This window comes from Neodiprion virginianus, chromosome 1 (genome assembly GCF_021901495.1).
Source record: "Neodiprion virginianus isolate iyNeoVirg1 chromosome 1, iyNeoVirg1.1, whole genome shotgun sequence".
Classification (NCBI taxonomy): domain Eukaryota; kingdom Metazoa; phylum Arthropoda; class Insecta; order Hymenoptera; family Diprionidae; genus Neodiprion; species Neodiprion virginianus.
The window spans coordinates 28,507,528-28,526,020 of NC_060877.1; the positions used below are offsets into that span (position 1 = coordinate 28,507,528).

The window sequence follows — 18,493 nt, forward strand, 5'->3', positions numbered from 1 at the left end:
TGGTGACCTAGTCAATATATTTCTGGATAAAATCATCGACTAAAACCGTACCCGTGAATAATGTACGTGTTTTGTATGAAACTTGGCTGTATTAAGTAACAAAAAGTTGCGAGCAATCGATATCGTTACATCGCCTATTCCTGAAACGACTTCTTTTGTCGACCTTGAAGCGAGTCTGTATACAATTCCACAAACTAATTCCCGTCACCTGCTCTCAGTTACGTAACCTAGGCTTATGTTCTTCGGTTATTCGTTACGTACCCATGTAGTATCGCGTACCTATTTCTGCAGTAAGAAAGGATCTCCTGATAATGTTTTCCTTCAATAAAGATAGCAATTACCTGCCTCCGCAGCTTTCTGCGCACACATAGATTGCCTCTGTACATACAGTCTTGTCTGGGTAAGAATTTTTTTTTTTTTTTATCTCGGTTATAGGCGATACAGGCGATACACGCGAGTGCGTCTGGGGCTGACTCTAGTCTTGATCGAGATTACCAGTCTGCGGGAAAATTTGCAATGCAAATTGAGCCGGAGTAATTTCGCGACAGGTTGATCACTCGCCGTCGAAGGTACCTATAGTTAGAAAGTTCCGATTTTTTGACGGAAGATCCGTAGCTCGTCACTGCCTTTCGGAATTCTCGAAAAAGCTTCGATCAAGTTAGTTCTCGAATTTCGGTGGTCAGGTGGAATGATATTCCCGCGTTGATTCCTGCGTTTCTTCCGGTCGGTGATGCGAAATACGGGATCGATGGGGGCACTTCGCTACGTTGTGCAAATGTAATAAAACGTTATCAGACGGTGGATTCCCCCTTTGGGCCTCGAGGCGAGAGAGCAAAGTTTGTTCAAGGGGAGTGAGCTTGCATTTCGGCGTATGAGGAGGGTATGAGGAAGGAAGGAAGAAAGAGGGGCTTTGCTACGGCGTATTGCATGGGGTGTGCGGTTTGCTTCGCTGAACTGCAATCAGATATCCGGCGAATCGATATCCCGCTAACGAGAAGGATGCTAGCGCCAACGCATTTTCCAAAATCACCCGGCTTTCCCCAATCCGCGATCTGTCCTTCCGCCCACCCGCTTTTTCCTGTCTACAGGATCCCATGCCGTCTACCAAATCAAATTACTACATATCTAGAGACGTTAAATCTCGCCCGAAAAACTTTTCTTGCAGCGTCACGATTCGAGTTTCGGTCCAGTAGCTGAAATATTTCATTTCGATTTAATCAGGTCTAGAAATAAATAATTCACCACAATTGTCGATAATAGTCCATTGCGCGTTATCGTTCAGTATACATTCAACGTTCAAACCGCGCTCAGCGTCTTATTTAGTGAAAATTCGAGCAGTTGATAATTTTTCGCGCCGCGTGTTGAAACGACGAACGATGACGGCGGCGGCGTTGCGTTAATTAGCGAAGGGTTAATTGGCCGGAAATGACAGTGTCGTCGCTTCAATTCGAAAGACAAAGCGTACTTGCTTCTTCCCTTATATATTGGACGTTATCATGGGAAGGAATCGCTGTGACGATTCGCGTACATCGTATAACTCGGTAAATGGCATCGTTTAAAAACTACACAAATGAAACTAATTTAAACGACGCATGATAGCCGTCTGACGCAGCCAACGCGAGAGAATGGATTACACGCATTGCAGCGACGTAACAAATTTCACCTGATTTGAAAATATATTTAACCAGACTAGCTGCGCCACGTCTCGCAGTAAATGATTTACTTGTACGCAGGCAAAAATCCTCGCGATCGGCATTTCACACCCTCGAATAATGCAGATCCCCTATTGTTTTCTCCGGGGATGCGGACAATGCGGAGATATTCTCGATTTTAACAGGGATACAGATCTCTCCCTTACTGGAACTACACATTTGATAAAATTTACATATTTTTGCACGATTCTTTTCATATAGCCGAAACTGATTTTGCACTAGCAAGGAAAGTATGAGATTCTCTTTAACGACTGTATAGTTTTGTCGTTGACGTTATTCTGAGTGATATATCAAGTCCTGAATTCTTTATTGTACGTGATTTTGAAAAATTTCCCGAGTCAAGCTGCGCAGTAATTTTATCGACGTTCCACTTTCACGCAGCGTTATTATTGCAAGATCGATATCTGTGGTCGAGTTTGCGTAGGCGTATAAAAAATATACATGCAATCATTTATCTTTGTCGGGAAATTTGCAGTTTTTTACTGATCACCATAAATTAAAAAAGATCGTAAATCAACTTTGCTGAGGTGAGAAAAGTCGTGGGAAGGTTCAACAGCCGGATCTGTGAATTTATTCACCGTCAGTCAAAGCAGCTTGTTCAAGTTCTTCACGTAGGATATTAAAAACGATACACTATGCCAACTGAAATAGAATTTGATTTTCTAATTTCGTTTAAAATACCAAATTACTTGCATAAGTCACCAGAAAACAATCGCAATAAACATGAATAAAACTCGAGATGCGTTCGATTTTTCGTAATCATTTTGACTTTTACACGGAAAAAGATGAAAGAGAATGAGAAGATTCTTCTGTAACCGATTTGAAAAATTCCCCGCAATGTAGCGTTTTTTCATTACATAATTCGGGTAAAACTTTTCTCCGTTAAGAGAATAATGTTACCGGTAGAAATCGGAACAACGATCAGCCTAATAATCTTCATTAATCCACGGCCCATTGTTCTCCGAGGCGATTGGGCAACGTCAGAGGCTGCAAATGCCTGCCGCATTTAGCGATTATCTTGAATTATTCTCTCATTATCCGTCAGTGTTAAAGTGTATTATCGAGCTGTTTCTTTATTCCGGTATAATCGTGAATCCACGGCAACGAACAAAGCGGAAAAATGTATGAATACATCGAGAGACGCCGGGCGTCGCGAACCATTTATCCGCTACTCGGGCGTTGCTTAAGTCCCTAGTGTAGAGCGCTTTCACTTGGCGCTATTTTAGTTTTATTGTCCGTTAACCATCTACGGTGTTCGTACATTAACCGGCGAGTACCTCAAAGCCGGTCTTTGAAGTTCTAATAAACAAAGATCAAACTGGAGATTAAAAGGTAGAGTGTGAAGAGCTACGGTCGTGATAAGATTCATTAATCAGCGCCGCCCGATTGAATCCACCAAAAATTCTATCCCCGTGGCAAGGAATACACAAGACGTGTATTATACTCGTCGGTAGAAAATTGACGGGTATATAATCACTACCGTTCAACTCAGGTGCAGTCGAGGAGCGAGGCTTCCAAGCGTACCTACTTAAATTTCCTTCTTGTTTTACGACCGTAATCCGCTTAACAGATACACCGTGTGCCTCTTTACTTTTTATCCGTTGTTCGACGGAAAAATAACCCTTCAAGATTTCCTATAACTTACGCTTAACCACGCTTGCGCGTTCCGCGAGACTGTGAAAAGTTGCCTTTTACGATCTCATAGAACGCCGCGTTACAACCGCCTCGCCCTTCGGAGGGACGATTCTACGTACCGATGGTGCCATTTGCGCATTAGCATATAAATTATGTTATCATGATTTATGCTCGCAACGCGCTACGCAGACGGCGGACGAAGCGTTTCATACGTTCGGTACAATAAGGGCAGAAGCATATCTGGCGAATGTTTATCACGGGGTATATAGATATTTAGGTAACCGTCGGCGGTTGCGGTTCGGAATCTCTTTTCTCAATTCCATTCTTTCCTTTGGATTTTTCGAATATTTCACAAGATGCGCGGAAAAATTTCACAAACCGGATCGGTCGGGTCAAAATTCACGAATTCCCGTCTAATTCACAGGTTGAATAATATGACACATTTAAAATTATTTAGTGCCACCAGAGAAAAAAAATTAAAATAAGCAAAGCAAGCGTTCGAAAACAGGAATTGAAATGAATCAAGATAAATATTATCGCGACATTATCTCCGTATGATGAAGAAAATTTGTAATCGACGAGCTTTAATTCGAAAAACATTATATATTAATTTTCAAGAAATTATATTATCGTATCGTGATGATTTCCCATGCATAGAGAGAAAAACATTTTATGAGAAATTGTAAGCTTATCTAGTGCAGTTTTGCCATGAAAATAATGATGGTAATCATAAAATGGGGAATTCTGTACAACAAATCGTCAGTTACTCTGCACAAAAAACGTTGCATGCAAAAACAATACAGGTTGTAACTACTCGCATTATACATGTGTCTCTATTCTTGCGCTTCATTTACGAACAGAATGTTTACTTAATAACTTGTTTATTCAAACTTATAATCATTTTGCCTGCGTGTTGAGGAAAAGTTTTTCAATGGAGTTCGAATCAATCAATTTCATTGTCAGTTTACATTACGAGCCCGCTTGTTCTAACATTTTTTTGATTTACCAATTTTTCAACCGGACTGTACGCTTGACAGATCCTTTGAAGAATTTAACAGTGCGTGGGTGAAAAAAGCCCGAAATGAAAGAAAACCGCGAGCTGCGGATATTGCAGCAGAACTGTGCGACGTCACAGATATCTGTGCGATATCAATCACTTCGCGGCAAGGAAATGACCGTCCGCCGCTTCGTCAGTAAATCAAGTGGCTAGGTTACAATTTCTACGTGAAAGCGTATATTACAGGCCGTTAACGCGGACGCTGACTGTCTTATAATATTATCTCGAACGAGATCTTGAATGCAAATTTTTTCGAAACAACTATCCTCACTTACTAGCGCCAGATTAAGCGTGGCTTACTCGTTTCTCTGGTCACCATTTTGTTTTGTCACATTCGATAATTACTTTTACGCTCGGTGACTCTTTTATACTCCTACGACGTAAATCTCGCATGAAAGCGGACCGTTGAAAATATTCATCGAGGTGATAACAACGACTTGGATTCAGTCTGTGCGATTTCAGAACTTCACTCGTGAGCTCGGGTTCACTCTCCGAAAATGCCATCGGAACAAGTTTTGTGGATCACCCAATGAAGAGACATGGAAAGTCCAATTTCTGGCTAATTTCACTGTCTCACGACATGAATGCTCCCATTTTATCAAAAGCATCTGATAAACCCGTTTCTTACACTTTCTCATTTTCTTGACACCGGTAGAGTGGAAAACTAAATATATCAGGTTGTTTAACCCTTTTAGTGCCGGGCGAAATGGAGGTGCCTATGCGAGAAAAACCGGCCGAATTTCACAGTTTTACAAGGGTTCGGGAAAATGCTTATAAAAACCAAACGAGAAACGATATTTACATGATTCAAAAAGCTGCGTATTATAGATGAAATACAGAACGAAACAATGACACTAGTTTTTTTGTACTCATTTGAGAATTATAGAAAAAACAAAGGTATATATGTTTATAACTGAAGTAAAAGTTGAGTTCTCTCGTACAAAACGTGTTTGCACATACAAACAGCCATCTTTTCACCACAATTTTATATGGGTCAATTATAATGAAGCATATACTTTGTATTTCCAATATATGTATTTTGTAACAAGATAAACAATATTACATAACAAAAATAAAACATAACTTGAAGGTACACGGTAGGCGCCAGGCGGATTATCTCTTTCGAAATATGTAATTGTTATCGGTAATATAACATTGCTGAAACAAAATTATGTTGTCATAAATATTCATAGTGAAATTAGATCATTTATAACGTATTACAAATTTATTTTGAGATAGAGTTCTCCCGCAATACGAATGGTGAAGCGCTACGAGGCGCGGGCCGATATATCGGCTCTGGCACTTCTCGCGAGTGTAGCAGGAGCCGATATATCGGCTCCCGGCACTCAAAGGGTTAAACCAGTATAACCCAAGTCTAGGTCGTAGGTGTGAAAGACAATGGATATTTCCGACTGCAGGGACAGTAGAAGTTTCTTTTTTCATTTCACTCTAAATGATACCTGCACTTGTTTACCAAGGCGGCTGAATTTCTGTCCTTGATAAATTTTTACGCCTGGGATTGGTGTCACGATTAATTATAAAAAGAAGATACAGCGATACGAATATTTTCCGTAGTTTTTTTTTTTTTTTTTTTTACCGCAATTGTTTGAATTCTTCTAAAGAAATTATGAAAACTACAAAAGCTCCTAAGGTTTTTGATTCCCTATTCATCCCATTTACAAAAATATATTTGACTCACACTCAAGGTTGAAGTTTTCAGGATCAAGTGATGCAAATTTTTTTAAAACTGTAGCCTTTAAAAACTGATTCTGAAACTGCAAAATTCTTTATCTTTTTCATGTCTGGTTACTACCAACGTCACGAATTTCGACTTTGCGAATTTCCAATCTTGCGGACAGCCAAAACAGTTGCTGCATCCCTGACCCGAAAGCCCGTCCGAGTTTTACTCACGGCTCTGGAAGATCCGTTAGAGAGGTCATTATTACTTCCATACGCGTCTCCTACTCGTTGGCCATGGTCTTCCTTAAGAGGAAACTTCCTTCAACCGTGGCGCCAATATCCGATTGTCGTGTCTCCAGCCGATGTTTCATCGAATGAAACAACACTCACAGGACGTTCTCGAGCGTCGATTAAACTGGACGTCTAATTGTATAAATTAGCCATAAGTACTTGGGAAAGTAACCCGCGTATATAAAGCTCTACGATTCACTTGATTTGCACCTGGGAGAAAAGCAAACCGGGGTTACGGGATCTGCGGGACGTCGCAAACCCAGAGTACAATGCGTATAAACTGTGACTCGTAATTAGACTCATCTCTTCGAGACGATAGATCGAAAGTTAGGATATTTCATATCACCATGCAAGCCTGGGTTCATCAAGACACGTTCGTGATGCAGAACTTCTGCATTACAATTGTAGACTCGACAGCGCACTCGTAACGTTACAAGCAAAATTGAGCGAGGCACAACGGAAAGTGAAATCGCGTCCTGCGGTTCAACTTGGGTCGGAGTTCCCACTCCTCCGTGTCATAAGCAGTCTGAAGTCAACGAGGCTCGAAAAAAACTGAAAATGTAAAAGGGGGATGCTCGGTGTGATTGGGAGAAGGTGAAACGACGCGCAGTGCTCGAGCAGGTATTCCAGTTAAAAATATCGCCTTTCCATGGTCTGCAGTGACGACGCTTCACTGAGCATGAAGCACGAGACTACAGTGGTTCATTCTTCCCGAATTCACTCACGCGGTGGTCCTTAATTGATATCCAATTGTTTGGATGGTCGATAGAGATACGGAAGTTTTGGTAATGGATGATTAGCATCAACGCTTGGTAAAATTAGGCAAAACGGAATTGATGCTGGGTTGTATATTACGGCCGTTTCACAAGGACCACTTTGTTTTTTCACTTCATTTGTACACACATGTCTGAGGCTGTTTGGAATTTTACACTTACTTCAACGACCCGGCTCTGCTTTTCGCTTTCGCGCATCGCATTTTTCGGACATGAAGGAAAGGCTGTACCTTTGCAGTTTTCGATAATGTTAGCGATGAATTCTGCGACGCAACCATTATTTGATGTGTTTACCGTTGAGGATCTTCCAAGCCGAGTTGTTCACGTCTGGCGCGTGACGGAACAAAGATTCGTTCTTGTTATCGGAACGTGCGGGTAGCCTACGTGAATGGAAAAACGCAGATGACAGCGGTTTTATATTCATGTTATTCCATCGCGGCGTCTGTCGCCTGTCACCGAGTGCGAAAAACGAAAAGGAGTGGAAAAAAGAGATGGATAAAAAATACAACGGAATAGATTCACGGCACGCGTGAGTAGGTAGATATTTCTTACTAAGACTAAACCTCCAAGCCTTCGACTGCGTCTCTTCGTGGAGTTTCGATGTTCACCTTCTCAACGCTGTGCATTATTTTCGAAGAAGACGAACGACTAAAGGATATAACCGCAGCGATATTGTCTCGATTCGAAATCGCGGTGTTAATTTTTTTTCAACCCGCAAGTGCTGATCGGAATAATTATATCCTCAAGTACCTTGAATCCATCCGTCTGCATTCGACCTTTCTACACGGACTCGCAACGGACAAAAGCGTCCAATTTACGATAATAAATTAGATTGAAGTAATTATCGGTGATCATTTGCCCAGAACGGAGTTCTACTACACACTGTTTGTTGTACTCGTGATATTCGTGTCCGTTCGCAACCGAGACGATACACTTGGAACAAGTGTCAGCTGTGTGTACCGGACGTCTAGTTTAGCATCGATTCTAAGGCTGTTCGATCGCTGATCCCGATTCAGTCGTTCACCAGGAGCATTCCAACGCGCAATATCGACATCCAATATTTCGAATCACCACAATGCCTCCATTGCAGTATTCATCGCTTTGAAATCGGTATATTTTTTCCTCACTTTAATTTTAGAACAGACTAACGTGACGTGACCAGAATGCCGATGAGTTTAGTGTTATGTCGGTGAACAGAGCAGGAGATTCTTACTTCGGGTCAGGTCACTGATCCGAGTAAGCGAGTCGGAATGCATGATGCGGAATACATCTTTCTGCTTTTGCTCGACGGATTTCGTCAATTCTGGGTCACTGAAATGTCGATGGATTTGCTTTTCACTGCACAAGTTATTTGCTTTGGTAGCTCTTACGGCGGATGAATAGCTTCACGATGATGAAATATTATCGACAACTACGCAAGGTCAAAACTCTACTTTGCACTCGGAGTTAGGGTGAAAAATGTCCCGTCCATAGCAGCCGACGCGAAATTACAGCTTGACTGGAGCCGCCGAGGTGCGACGTAAGTGCCCGTTGAATTGAAAATGCCTCGAACGAATGCGAGAAGAGGGAAAGTTAAGGCACAGGGTCTATTCGAGCTGGCAGTACTGCCGGTAACACGATTTTTTCAAATGGGGTTTTTGAAAAACACCCAAAATTGTTGAAAACATGTAAACATTCTTCCAAAGCACAGACATGACACTAACGGAGGCACTCGATTATTTTTTTTTTCACTTCCATTTACTCATTTTAGACTTCGACTTAGGATTCTCTAAGTGCTGACTGTTTTCTTAAGACAGAATTTCGTTCAAACAATTCTTTAGTGATGGTACCGGGTTTTTTCATGTTTCACGTTCCGTTCCAGCTGTGAATATATTTTTAATACTTTTCCTTGGAACGTTTTCAACTTCGGTGTATAATGTTTCGCGTATTCTGAAACTTGACCGAAGAGTCTGAAGACTAAAAACAATATACAATTCAAATAAAAAAGTAACCGCAAACATTCCTCGCTTGCTAACGGAAATATCAAAAATATTGATTACCTCATCAGCTGTGCTGCTAAAATTCAGCCGCGTATTTACTACTTTCTATTTCTTTTTTTTTTTTTTGTTTTTTTATTCTTCACTACCCAGCTCAGTACGAGTCATGGAATGAGAAGTGCCCGACCGGTATCGCATAAAGCCGGTGAGATTTAATCCACGGTAAATTCTTGCTGTCACGTATCGACCAGGATCGTGACGTAGTCACGCGTTCCTCGTGTACGCGCTAATTAAACAAAGGTTTAATCAACAAGTGGAAAATTAATCCGAGTAGTCTGTCTCTGCGGCACCGCCGCCGTAAATCAATTAACTATTCTACCGACCACTCTACCTTGTAGCAGATCCCCTATCGTTGGGGTTCACATCGACGAACGATCGAGCGACAACTTCGACGTTAATCAGATCGCGCGCAGGGCGGTACGATTCCCATAAATTCCGTCAATTTCTAATCACCGTGAAAGATTCGTGGAACTCGAATAACAGAATTTGTAAACTGATGTCTTCCAATCACCTTCGAATCGTGGAATCAAGAACTGCGAGAAGAATTTGGGAAATTCCCCAGCGTACGGGAAAAGAAGAGTGTGAAAAATTGGTAGCCCGTGTTACGGACAGTGGCGATAAATCTGGCAATCAATAGGAAATTCTCGCTAATTCAGTGCCTACTTGAGGGAACCACCCGCCCAAGGGATCGACAACTTTTATCGAGGCTGGGCTGCATGGAAGGGCGTTCGTTTATGGTCTATTGTCTGGCCGAGCTTCGCCCCACATCGAGGGGTTGAAAATCTCGCGGGGAAAGTCGAATAGCTCATGAAGCTAAGTAAGCTTCCTCACCCTCGGGCACTAAACACTTACTGGCGCCGACATATTTCATTCGATAACTCAGGCTAGACTTCTCGGCCGTCTCGGTGATTCTCTTTTTGTAACCGACTCAAGGCGTGTGGCGAAAATATCCCCGACATTTCGACGAGGAAGAGGAGAAAAAAAGAAGTAAAAAAAACTTGGAATTTGTTTCGCTGCCTGGAATAATACAACCGTGATTCGTGACTCGCAATTTGGCTAAGACCTGCTGCATAGGCGCTTTCGAACACGTAATTTGATTTTCATTGCCCAGTTTGCTTCTCAATATTTTTCAAGTTGCGAATCACCTTTCTCAACGAGAATAGAATATTTTGACGAATATATCACAGTACGATTTGCTTTAAAGATATTTTAGCCTTCATTCTTTCACGAAACACGATTAACGTAATAAATCAGATAAATGTAAAAGTCTGTTGAATTTCGACGAAAAACACTGCGTGTAACTCGCCATCCAGATTCGAAGGTTTGAATATTTTTCAAAACGAATTCGAGAGCTTTGACCAGTTTTGCAATATTGTGCGCAACTTATTCAGTGCACGTTTGGTTAAATTACTTTTTTTTTCGTGTGGTCAGAGATCGAAAGATCTAAAATTCAGGCAGTTGTCGATCCTTTTTTTCAAGTTCGCGGTTTTTACTTAGATATGTACTTGATTGTAATGGCTTACGTACTTTACAACGTACAGGTATTCAAAACTATTAAGAAATCCAAAATCTTGAAACACAGTTTGGCAAAAGACTACGTTAATTTATAGTAAGTAACATAAGTAAATCATTATACAGTGATCGTTTGAAACAGCGAACATACGTTATTTTTCAAGCTTGCGAATGTAATATTCATACAAGCAGCTTGGCTAAACAAATCCTCCCGAGAATGGTGACTTACGTGCAATAGAATTTCCGGATGAACAAGACTTTTTTTGTTGCCCCGATTTTTTCCGCGAATTTTGATGTTTGAGAACGTAGAATTTACGAATAAAATCACGACCATTAGATTGGCTGTAATTTTTATGTTATTGTAATATTGTAAGAAGGGGGATGGTTTCTAATATAATCATAATTTTACTCGTAAATTCTCCGTTCTCAAACATCAAAATTCAGGGAAAAAATCAGGGGAATGAAAAAATTTTATTTCTTGTTAAGCTGTGTGGTATTTTTTTGATAAACGATAGATATTTCAAAAAAATCGATCTTTCCATCTAAATATCGCTTTTTTCAGTCATAAATGAAAATGTCGATCAAATAAATAACTAGAGCTAATTTCGAAGAACCTCACTTGATCCTAGGATCGTTGACATTAAATCTTACGAAAACCACACCAATATCAAGGGCAACAAAACCACTGTTTGCGTAATCAATAAAAATAAAAAAATACACTGACCAGTGTAATCAATGAAAAAATTTAAAAAAATTGAACCTCTGAACGCAAAGTGTCGTGCTCGTTTTGATGTTAATTGATTTTCCTTTTTGTGGATTGCAGAGCTTCTTGGAAGCGAATTCCAAGTGCTGGTGGAACGCAGCCCTGGTCGACGCGGCGCGTCAGCTTCGGTACAAGGGCCACGTATCCCCGGGGGTGCTCGTCGTGGGAGGGCCTCCCTGCGCTCTCGAAGTACTACGAGCTGCTTGGGCCCGCAACGTTCTACGGCCGCCCGCTGATCACGCCATAACTTGCCTTGGTAAGTTCATTTCATTCCGGTCGATCAAATCTACCTCATGTATATGAGAACGCACGTGCATTCAGCAGGCGAAGCACTTCGCGGTGGGAACGACGTACTTGCAGGGATTTCGTACTGTTTTCGTATTCCTCGGAAACTGAAAACTTGCCAGAATATTATTCTGGAAGGAATGTAAATTGTTGAAATTTTTTAAATTGACGATCCCACTTGTTATTGGAGTCGTTTCTTTTTCTTTTTCATATCAACCATAAATACTATACATCGTGTGCAATTTTCTTTGTTCCGCGTGAGATGGTTGGAAAACATGGCAACTATATTTTCAAAACTAAAGTCTCGAGTGTGAAATTTCTTTTCTTGGTAACATCAATTACAACTCAAAAATAGGTTGATTATGTTTAGTTGACTGGTAAGAATCTTGTGACTATTCGATTTCTTGACAAGGTCTGCAAAAAATATTAAACATTTACGTTGGGTTTTCATTGATCCACGTCTCACGTTAACGGTACCCATGAGAAAACTATCCAACATATTCGCAAACATCAAAGTCTTCAAGGTAAATAGGGAGAAGAAGGAAAGAAGAACGGAGTGGCATAATCAGCAATAAATTGTTCTGTTTACTGATGCACTCGGGGTCGAAGTAGAAACCGTAATAGCAGTAACTTGACTCCTGAAATTTTTATGACACCAAAGCCCCGCCCCCAACATCAGCAACAACGCTAATAGTACACAGGCTAGCCTCTCTCGACTTTGTTGCAGTCACAAGACCCGCTGGCATTACGAGTGTTCATATTTTATGGCCAATCCGTGCAGGTGGGCAAAGTCGCGTTACAGCTTCGTGTGAATCTGCGCCTCTTTTCTCTCTGCGATTATACGCTGATTGCAGGGATCGAAATCACTGCGTTGAATGATGAGCGTGAAACCGATCGGCAATCGGATTCGTTTCTCGACGCAATGCCGCCTTCGATCTTATACATATATATATATATATATATATATATATATATATATACACATACATATATATATACATCTTCCCCTGGAACGAGAGGCTGCAGCTGGCTCGTCGAGTTATCGCTGGTGGCCATCCGGCGCACCGCTTAGCTTGCGTATTATCACCTCGCCTCGGCACCGATAAGGCCCAAGATGCTGACACAATGTTAACCGGGTACCTATTTCTTATCGGAGAGCCCAGAGAAACGCGGCTGCAATTCTTGGGCGTCAGCCGGGACTTTATGTGCGAATCCTTGGTCGCGAAACGGGAATACGCAACGGCTTGTAGAAATACCGAGTATGTATGCTAATTTCTTGGAACCTCTATTTGGAAGAATGTAAAGTCTGTACCTGCACGTGCGCAATGGATAGTTTAGTTGACACAGCTGTGGCAGTGTCGGAAGAAAAATTCTACATTTACCGGTATTCTAAAAGTCAATTTTTGCAAAATTCAGTTTATTTTTTATTTGCAAAGACCTTAAAAATTCATCGTCAATTTCTTTCACAACTACTCGAAACGATTTGTGTAAACATTATTTTCTTTTCGGTATAGAAAATTACGCCCGTGTAGGGTACATTTAATTGTTGAAGAAAATTTCTGCTGCCAAAAGAACCAGAGATGTGAATATTTTTGCAAAAAAAAAAAACAGAAAACAAGAATCAACGAGAAAAAAAACTACCGTAGGTATTTCACGGAAAAGAAAAACTTTCCAAATCATGTCGTTGATTGTCTTTGAATTTTCGGGAAAAGTGCTTTATGGATATTTTTCAAAACGCCATTGGCAATTCATTTGCAGCAGCGAAACGAGAAAAGCGTGACAAAAGTAGGCAGGTGTAAAACGAGCTTAAGGTTCAATCGCCGAAGAGGCGAGGCCGACCGCTGCCGACTTGTTGGTTGAGATAATTTGCATATATATGGACAACGGATTTGTAGCTTCACCGAGTTGGCCAAGGTATTCGCACAATTGCACAGAGCGTTTATTCTGCGTTTATCCGTCGGCTTGCTCGGTATTTTTTTTTTTTTTTTTTTTTCACTTATCACCCTTTTCTGCCGCTATCGTTCCTTTTCCTTTCCGCGAAAGCTCGAGTTCACCGTCTGCTTATAACAGCTGACAAATTTGTAGACAAATGTTAATGCCGACGAACGAGAAGAACGATCTTTTCGCTGAATCCGTCTATTTCAATTTCGCGACAACGCGTCCGCGAAACACGCATCCGTCGGTATATCTGCAGACCAATGGACGCACCCTTCACACGTTTCGCATCGGTAGCAGGACCACAGCCGGTAGGAATTTAATCTGTTTTACTAGACAGGCAATGAATCAATCGCGACAAGACAGTAGCGGCATTCCGAGGGCGTTTGTATTATGCAACGTCTACATTGAGAGACGCGGCTAGGGCTGGCGCGTGCCAAACGGAGACACGCTTCGGAATAATCTCTTTGTACGGTGATCGCGTATGAGCCTGTATTTGACGTATCGCATACACCTGGTCTCTTATTGGCCAGCGAGAGGAGCTCGAGTGTGACCAGAAATGCCGTTTTATACTTTCTATCCGCTTCGCTGACTCGGAAATTGATGAATTCCCAAGATATTAATATGGCACGTACGTACAATGTATAATACCTACACGCATGCAGAGTTCGTAAGCCCATGTGTGCGATCAACGAGTGTAATTCTCTTTCGGTACGGATATCGTGTTTCGATCGATCTCGCAACGATCCATTCTTTGCCATCGTGGTGTGTACTCCGCGTGATTTCGCCATGAAACATTAAAGCTCGGCCACCGAGATGATTGCCTGGAAAGATTACAAGAACTTCAATGCAGGAAGCAGAAAAACCCGCGCACATCACCGGACGCCATGAAATACATTGTCGTTACTTTTCAGTCCGCGTATTGGCAAAGATCGACAATCGTCAGTTTTCAACTCACGGTACCGGCGTTCAATTCAAGAGGTTTCATCATCGGTCCAAATGACCAAAGACGTAATATGCTTGAGCGAAGGTTCAAGGCTTCCAAACATTTCTCACTACCGCATCGACAGTTGACTCACAAGTAATGTTTATAGCAGTCGAGTCACGGGGTCATGTTCTCGACGACTTGGGCAGGAAAGGTGAGTGCCGTATGGAAATAGGTATACCAACGTGCATTTGTCCGCACCAAGTGTAAATCCACTTTGCATTGTTCAACACGAGTTCTGACACTGACCTTTGAGCCCGGTTCGCAGACGTTGTTCACGACTTAGGAGCGACGTTGTGGAAGTACGGTCTCTCCTTCGGCGCACCATCTCGCGTTTGAAAGTGTCCTGCCCTCGTTACATAGGCGAACGCGTGCATCCAGCCAGCTAATAATAATTACCTAGGTCAGATCTGAGATCCTCTATCAAATGTGCGGTGAGGCCTCTGAGTGGGACACTGTGAGCGGGGCCTAGGGCAATCCACACGGTGTAGCCAAGCATAAGGTCACTCTCTCACGACACTCCGCGGATGCTTGACAATTCTGCAATTTCTGTATTAAAACCAGCAAAGCGGATTTATAAAACGCGAGCTAAACATACCTCTCGCAATTTTTTCATTTACTCGATAGACCGGGATAAAGAGGACGAGAACTTCGTAGGTAAAAACAATCGAGGATCGGGGTTGGAAAGATCCTGCTCGAGTGCCTGTACTACTCGAGGGCGCTTGAAGAGTCACCATTCTTCGCCTAGTTCCCCGGCGATTGTATCTGGAGTTGGATACGACGTGAATGCTTCAACGTCGAACTCGAGTGTTCCGGCTGTTTGTATGAAATGGAGAGCCTTGTCTGTGTGACGATGATAAAAGAAAAAGGTCAAAGAAAGTTGAGATATGTTATGTATTCTCCTCGACCTCGGTCCAACGGTTAGTCCCTTGAATTTTACTCGGTTCACTAAGGTGTATAATTTTCAGGGATCTACGGTCTTTATCTTGATTCACTGATTTGAAATACTCAAAAGTTGATAGAGTTGACTGTGGGAAATGATTGTCAATTCATCGAGGAAAAAGATGTGACTACTTGTTCAACAAAGAGTCGATGACCCATACTGGAGCAGCAGATGATTGAAAACCACGTTTTCTACTCTGTTCTCTGAATCCGACTTAGCCAATATTCACGGTGTATATATGCAGAGCAATGATAGGCGGTGTAATATGTAACAAGAACCTTTTAAGTCGTTTCATTGAATTTTTAAACGGGATAAAAGCTGGGTTGAAATTCCATTGATGCCTTCGTGCGTTGAGGCAGCGGCGCTAATTGTGTTTCTGAATCGTGCTAAACCCATTGATTAAACAAGCCGAGGCGGTCTACCGCGTCGAATGAAATTATTAACTAAATCAATGATTATTTAAGACCGGTAGTTCATACACGCCTTTCTAAAGACCGATCATTAAACCGAGCTGCAGTTATAGTCGAGCGCCTCGGTAGGCGGTGGCAGTCTCAATCTGAGCGAAATACTCACGTTGTAAACGCACACGCACACACGTCTTCCTGAGCTGTGTAAAATTGTGAGTATAATAGCAAGACAGAGATAGCTGGAGAGCTCATGAATTAAGCTTATGAAACCGAATCGAGACACTCCTATAACAGCCTCGGAATTTGGTTTTCTCCTTCCTTATGCACTCTTCAAGTCATGCGCGACACGCGTGTGGGCTTCACAGTAGTTTAACGTGATTTCTTAGATCATACAAGATAGGCGAGCATTCCTATGACTGAGCCTGCCTCCACGCCAATAGTTAATGGCAGTCGCTTTGCAACATCGCAGTTTTGCCAAATCACCTTTAACCGACGGCGTGACACCTCTGACCTTTGATTCGCCAGTCCCGTACGAATGGGATGAAGTCAGAGGACAAACTTTTCAGATGAAACAATGCTGGTCTGGCCACGGTCCGCAATTAACATGCCTCGAATCGACGGTCCGCACCTCGCGGACTTTTTATCCTCTCAAGACATATCGCGGTAGACCTCGGATCGGCGAATAGCAAAACTGTAATTCGATGTGACAACTAGGAAGTATCGAGATCCAAAGATAACAGTTTTGATATCGCAGATCTGTCGAGATAATTATACGTACGTGCGACTTTAACGTGACGTTTTGCCGCGCTCTCTGTCACCAATTCTGATGGGTACCAGATCCAAGCTGGTTGCAAAACCGGGGTTTCAATCGCCAAACTGATTTGACAATCATTGAATTGTACCCAACGGATTATGACTAACCATGGCTGATCCGGAGAGAACGCAGAGTCGTGCAGAGTTACGGTAAACGATCAGAGTCCCTCCTGGGAACTGGGGCTGGATGTGGACTGCACCAGATAAAGTCGAAGCGATGGGCGCGTCAATCCGTAGCCTGGTTTCGACTGCATCGTTATCGATACTATGCAGTTCCCTACTCTCTATAGAATCGGAGAATGTGCGTTGAAAAAATTGGAGAAGTTTCGAGTGTCATCATAGGCTTTTTGAAATGAGAACAGAGTGCTCAATTCTTGACGGTTGCGATCATAAGTGAGAAGATCTCTCCGACGTACGTTCGATCAATTAGAATACAGCATAAATGTGCGGAGATTGAGTTTGTGTGGGAAAACTTTCCAAGATTTAATTCAACGCCGGAAGGTTGGAGCCTCTCCTCCGGTGCGAGAGTGCGTGACTTGGCCGAAAGTGAGTGAAGGCGGGTGAATTTCGCGCGGTTTGCGTGTTTTTCCTTTCGAACGACATAAAACACCGGAGAAGCAGTGCTGCACCCAATCAGCCAATTAGGTTTGCTAATGACATTTGCCGTTGGTAAAAACACGATACTCGAGAGTAGCTGTACGTAAGGTATACATTATGTGGGCACGTTATCTTTCTTAGCCCCGAGGATTACAATATTCCTTAGAGAGTCGGATCGTATCTCTACATCCACTGCTTACGTAAATCACGGGGAATTCCTTTCTGTCCATCTTCAAGGTATTACAGTCGTGCCAGAAGCTGGAGTCAAGTTCTACTGAGTCACTCCGCGGTATTAATTCTCTCCCACGAAAATATCCGGCGAAAGTCTGACGTCACGTATCCATCAGTCCCATTCCTCTTCGTGCCCACCACTGTCATGTGACGACAATTGTTCAATTGGACCGTATTTCGCCGGTCGAAACAGCACCCGTACGATTGCTCGAAGCTTCGAGCTGCGCGCGGACACACAATGCTCAGAGGAAATCGCCGAAGCAATTCCTCAACGTGGGTGAAGACCTGCACTTGGTGTGAACGCAGTCCTTCCTCGACGCCTAGGCAATGCGATTGTTGTTTCTTTTCCTCTCCGGAGCTTCGCTACGTCGCCGCGTCGTTCCCGATGTCCATAGATCACCGCGAAATCTCTGTCGTGAATCTCGAGGATGCATAATCTCTGCCTCCGTGTAGATTACATTATCTATTATCTCTGGGAGTCGCACGCTGAGAATACACTAAGGTGTTTTTATTTCTTTCGCGGCTTAGCCGTGCTGGGGATAAAAAGGAAGTGTAGCCTATTCACCTCGGCTGGACTCACCGTTTCAGCAACGGGTTGGTGGAGGGTTTGTTTCGTTATACGTGAACCTGCAGGACGTTATGCTTTTCATGCCTTTCACTGTCCAAACTGAAGTTAACTGAAGTGCAGCGAAGTGAATTAAGGTGGATGCCCCCTCGAGCCACTATCTCACGATATTCTCATCAATCAAACTCGGAACATGCCTCTATCTCGTATTGTTACAAACTGTCTCGTTTCGTTCTTCATTCTTCTTATTATTCAGTACGCTCGGACGCTGTT

At 42.5% G+C, this 18,493-nt stretch overlaps 1 protein-coding gene across 3 annotated transcripts in view; it reads left to right on the forward strand.

Moving 5' to 3' along the window:
• The window catches only part of LOC124296850 (uncharacterized), a 65,803-nt gene that overhangs the window by 24,421 nt on the left and 22,889 nt on the right, over positions 1-18,493 (forward strand). For all 3 annotated transcript variants that reach the window (XM_046747233.1, XM_046747244.1, XM_046747235.1), the window contains exon 3: positions 11,520-11,715. In XM_046747233.1, coding sequence (XP_046603189.1) covers positions 11,520-11,715 — 196 coding nt within the window. The remainder of the gene's footprint in view (positions 1-11,519; positions 11,716-18,493) is intronic.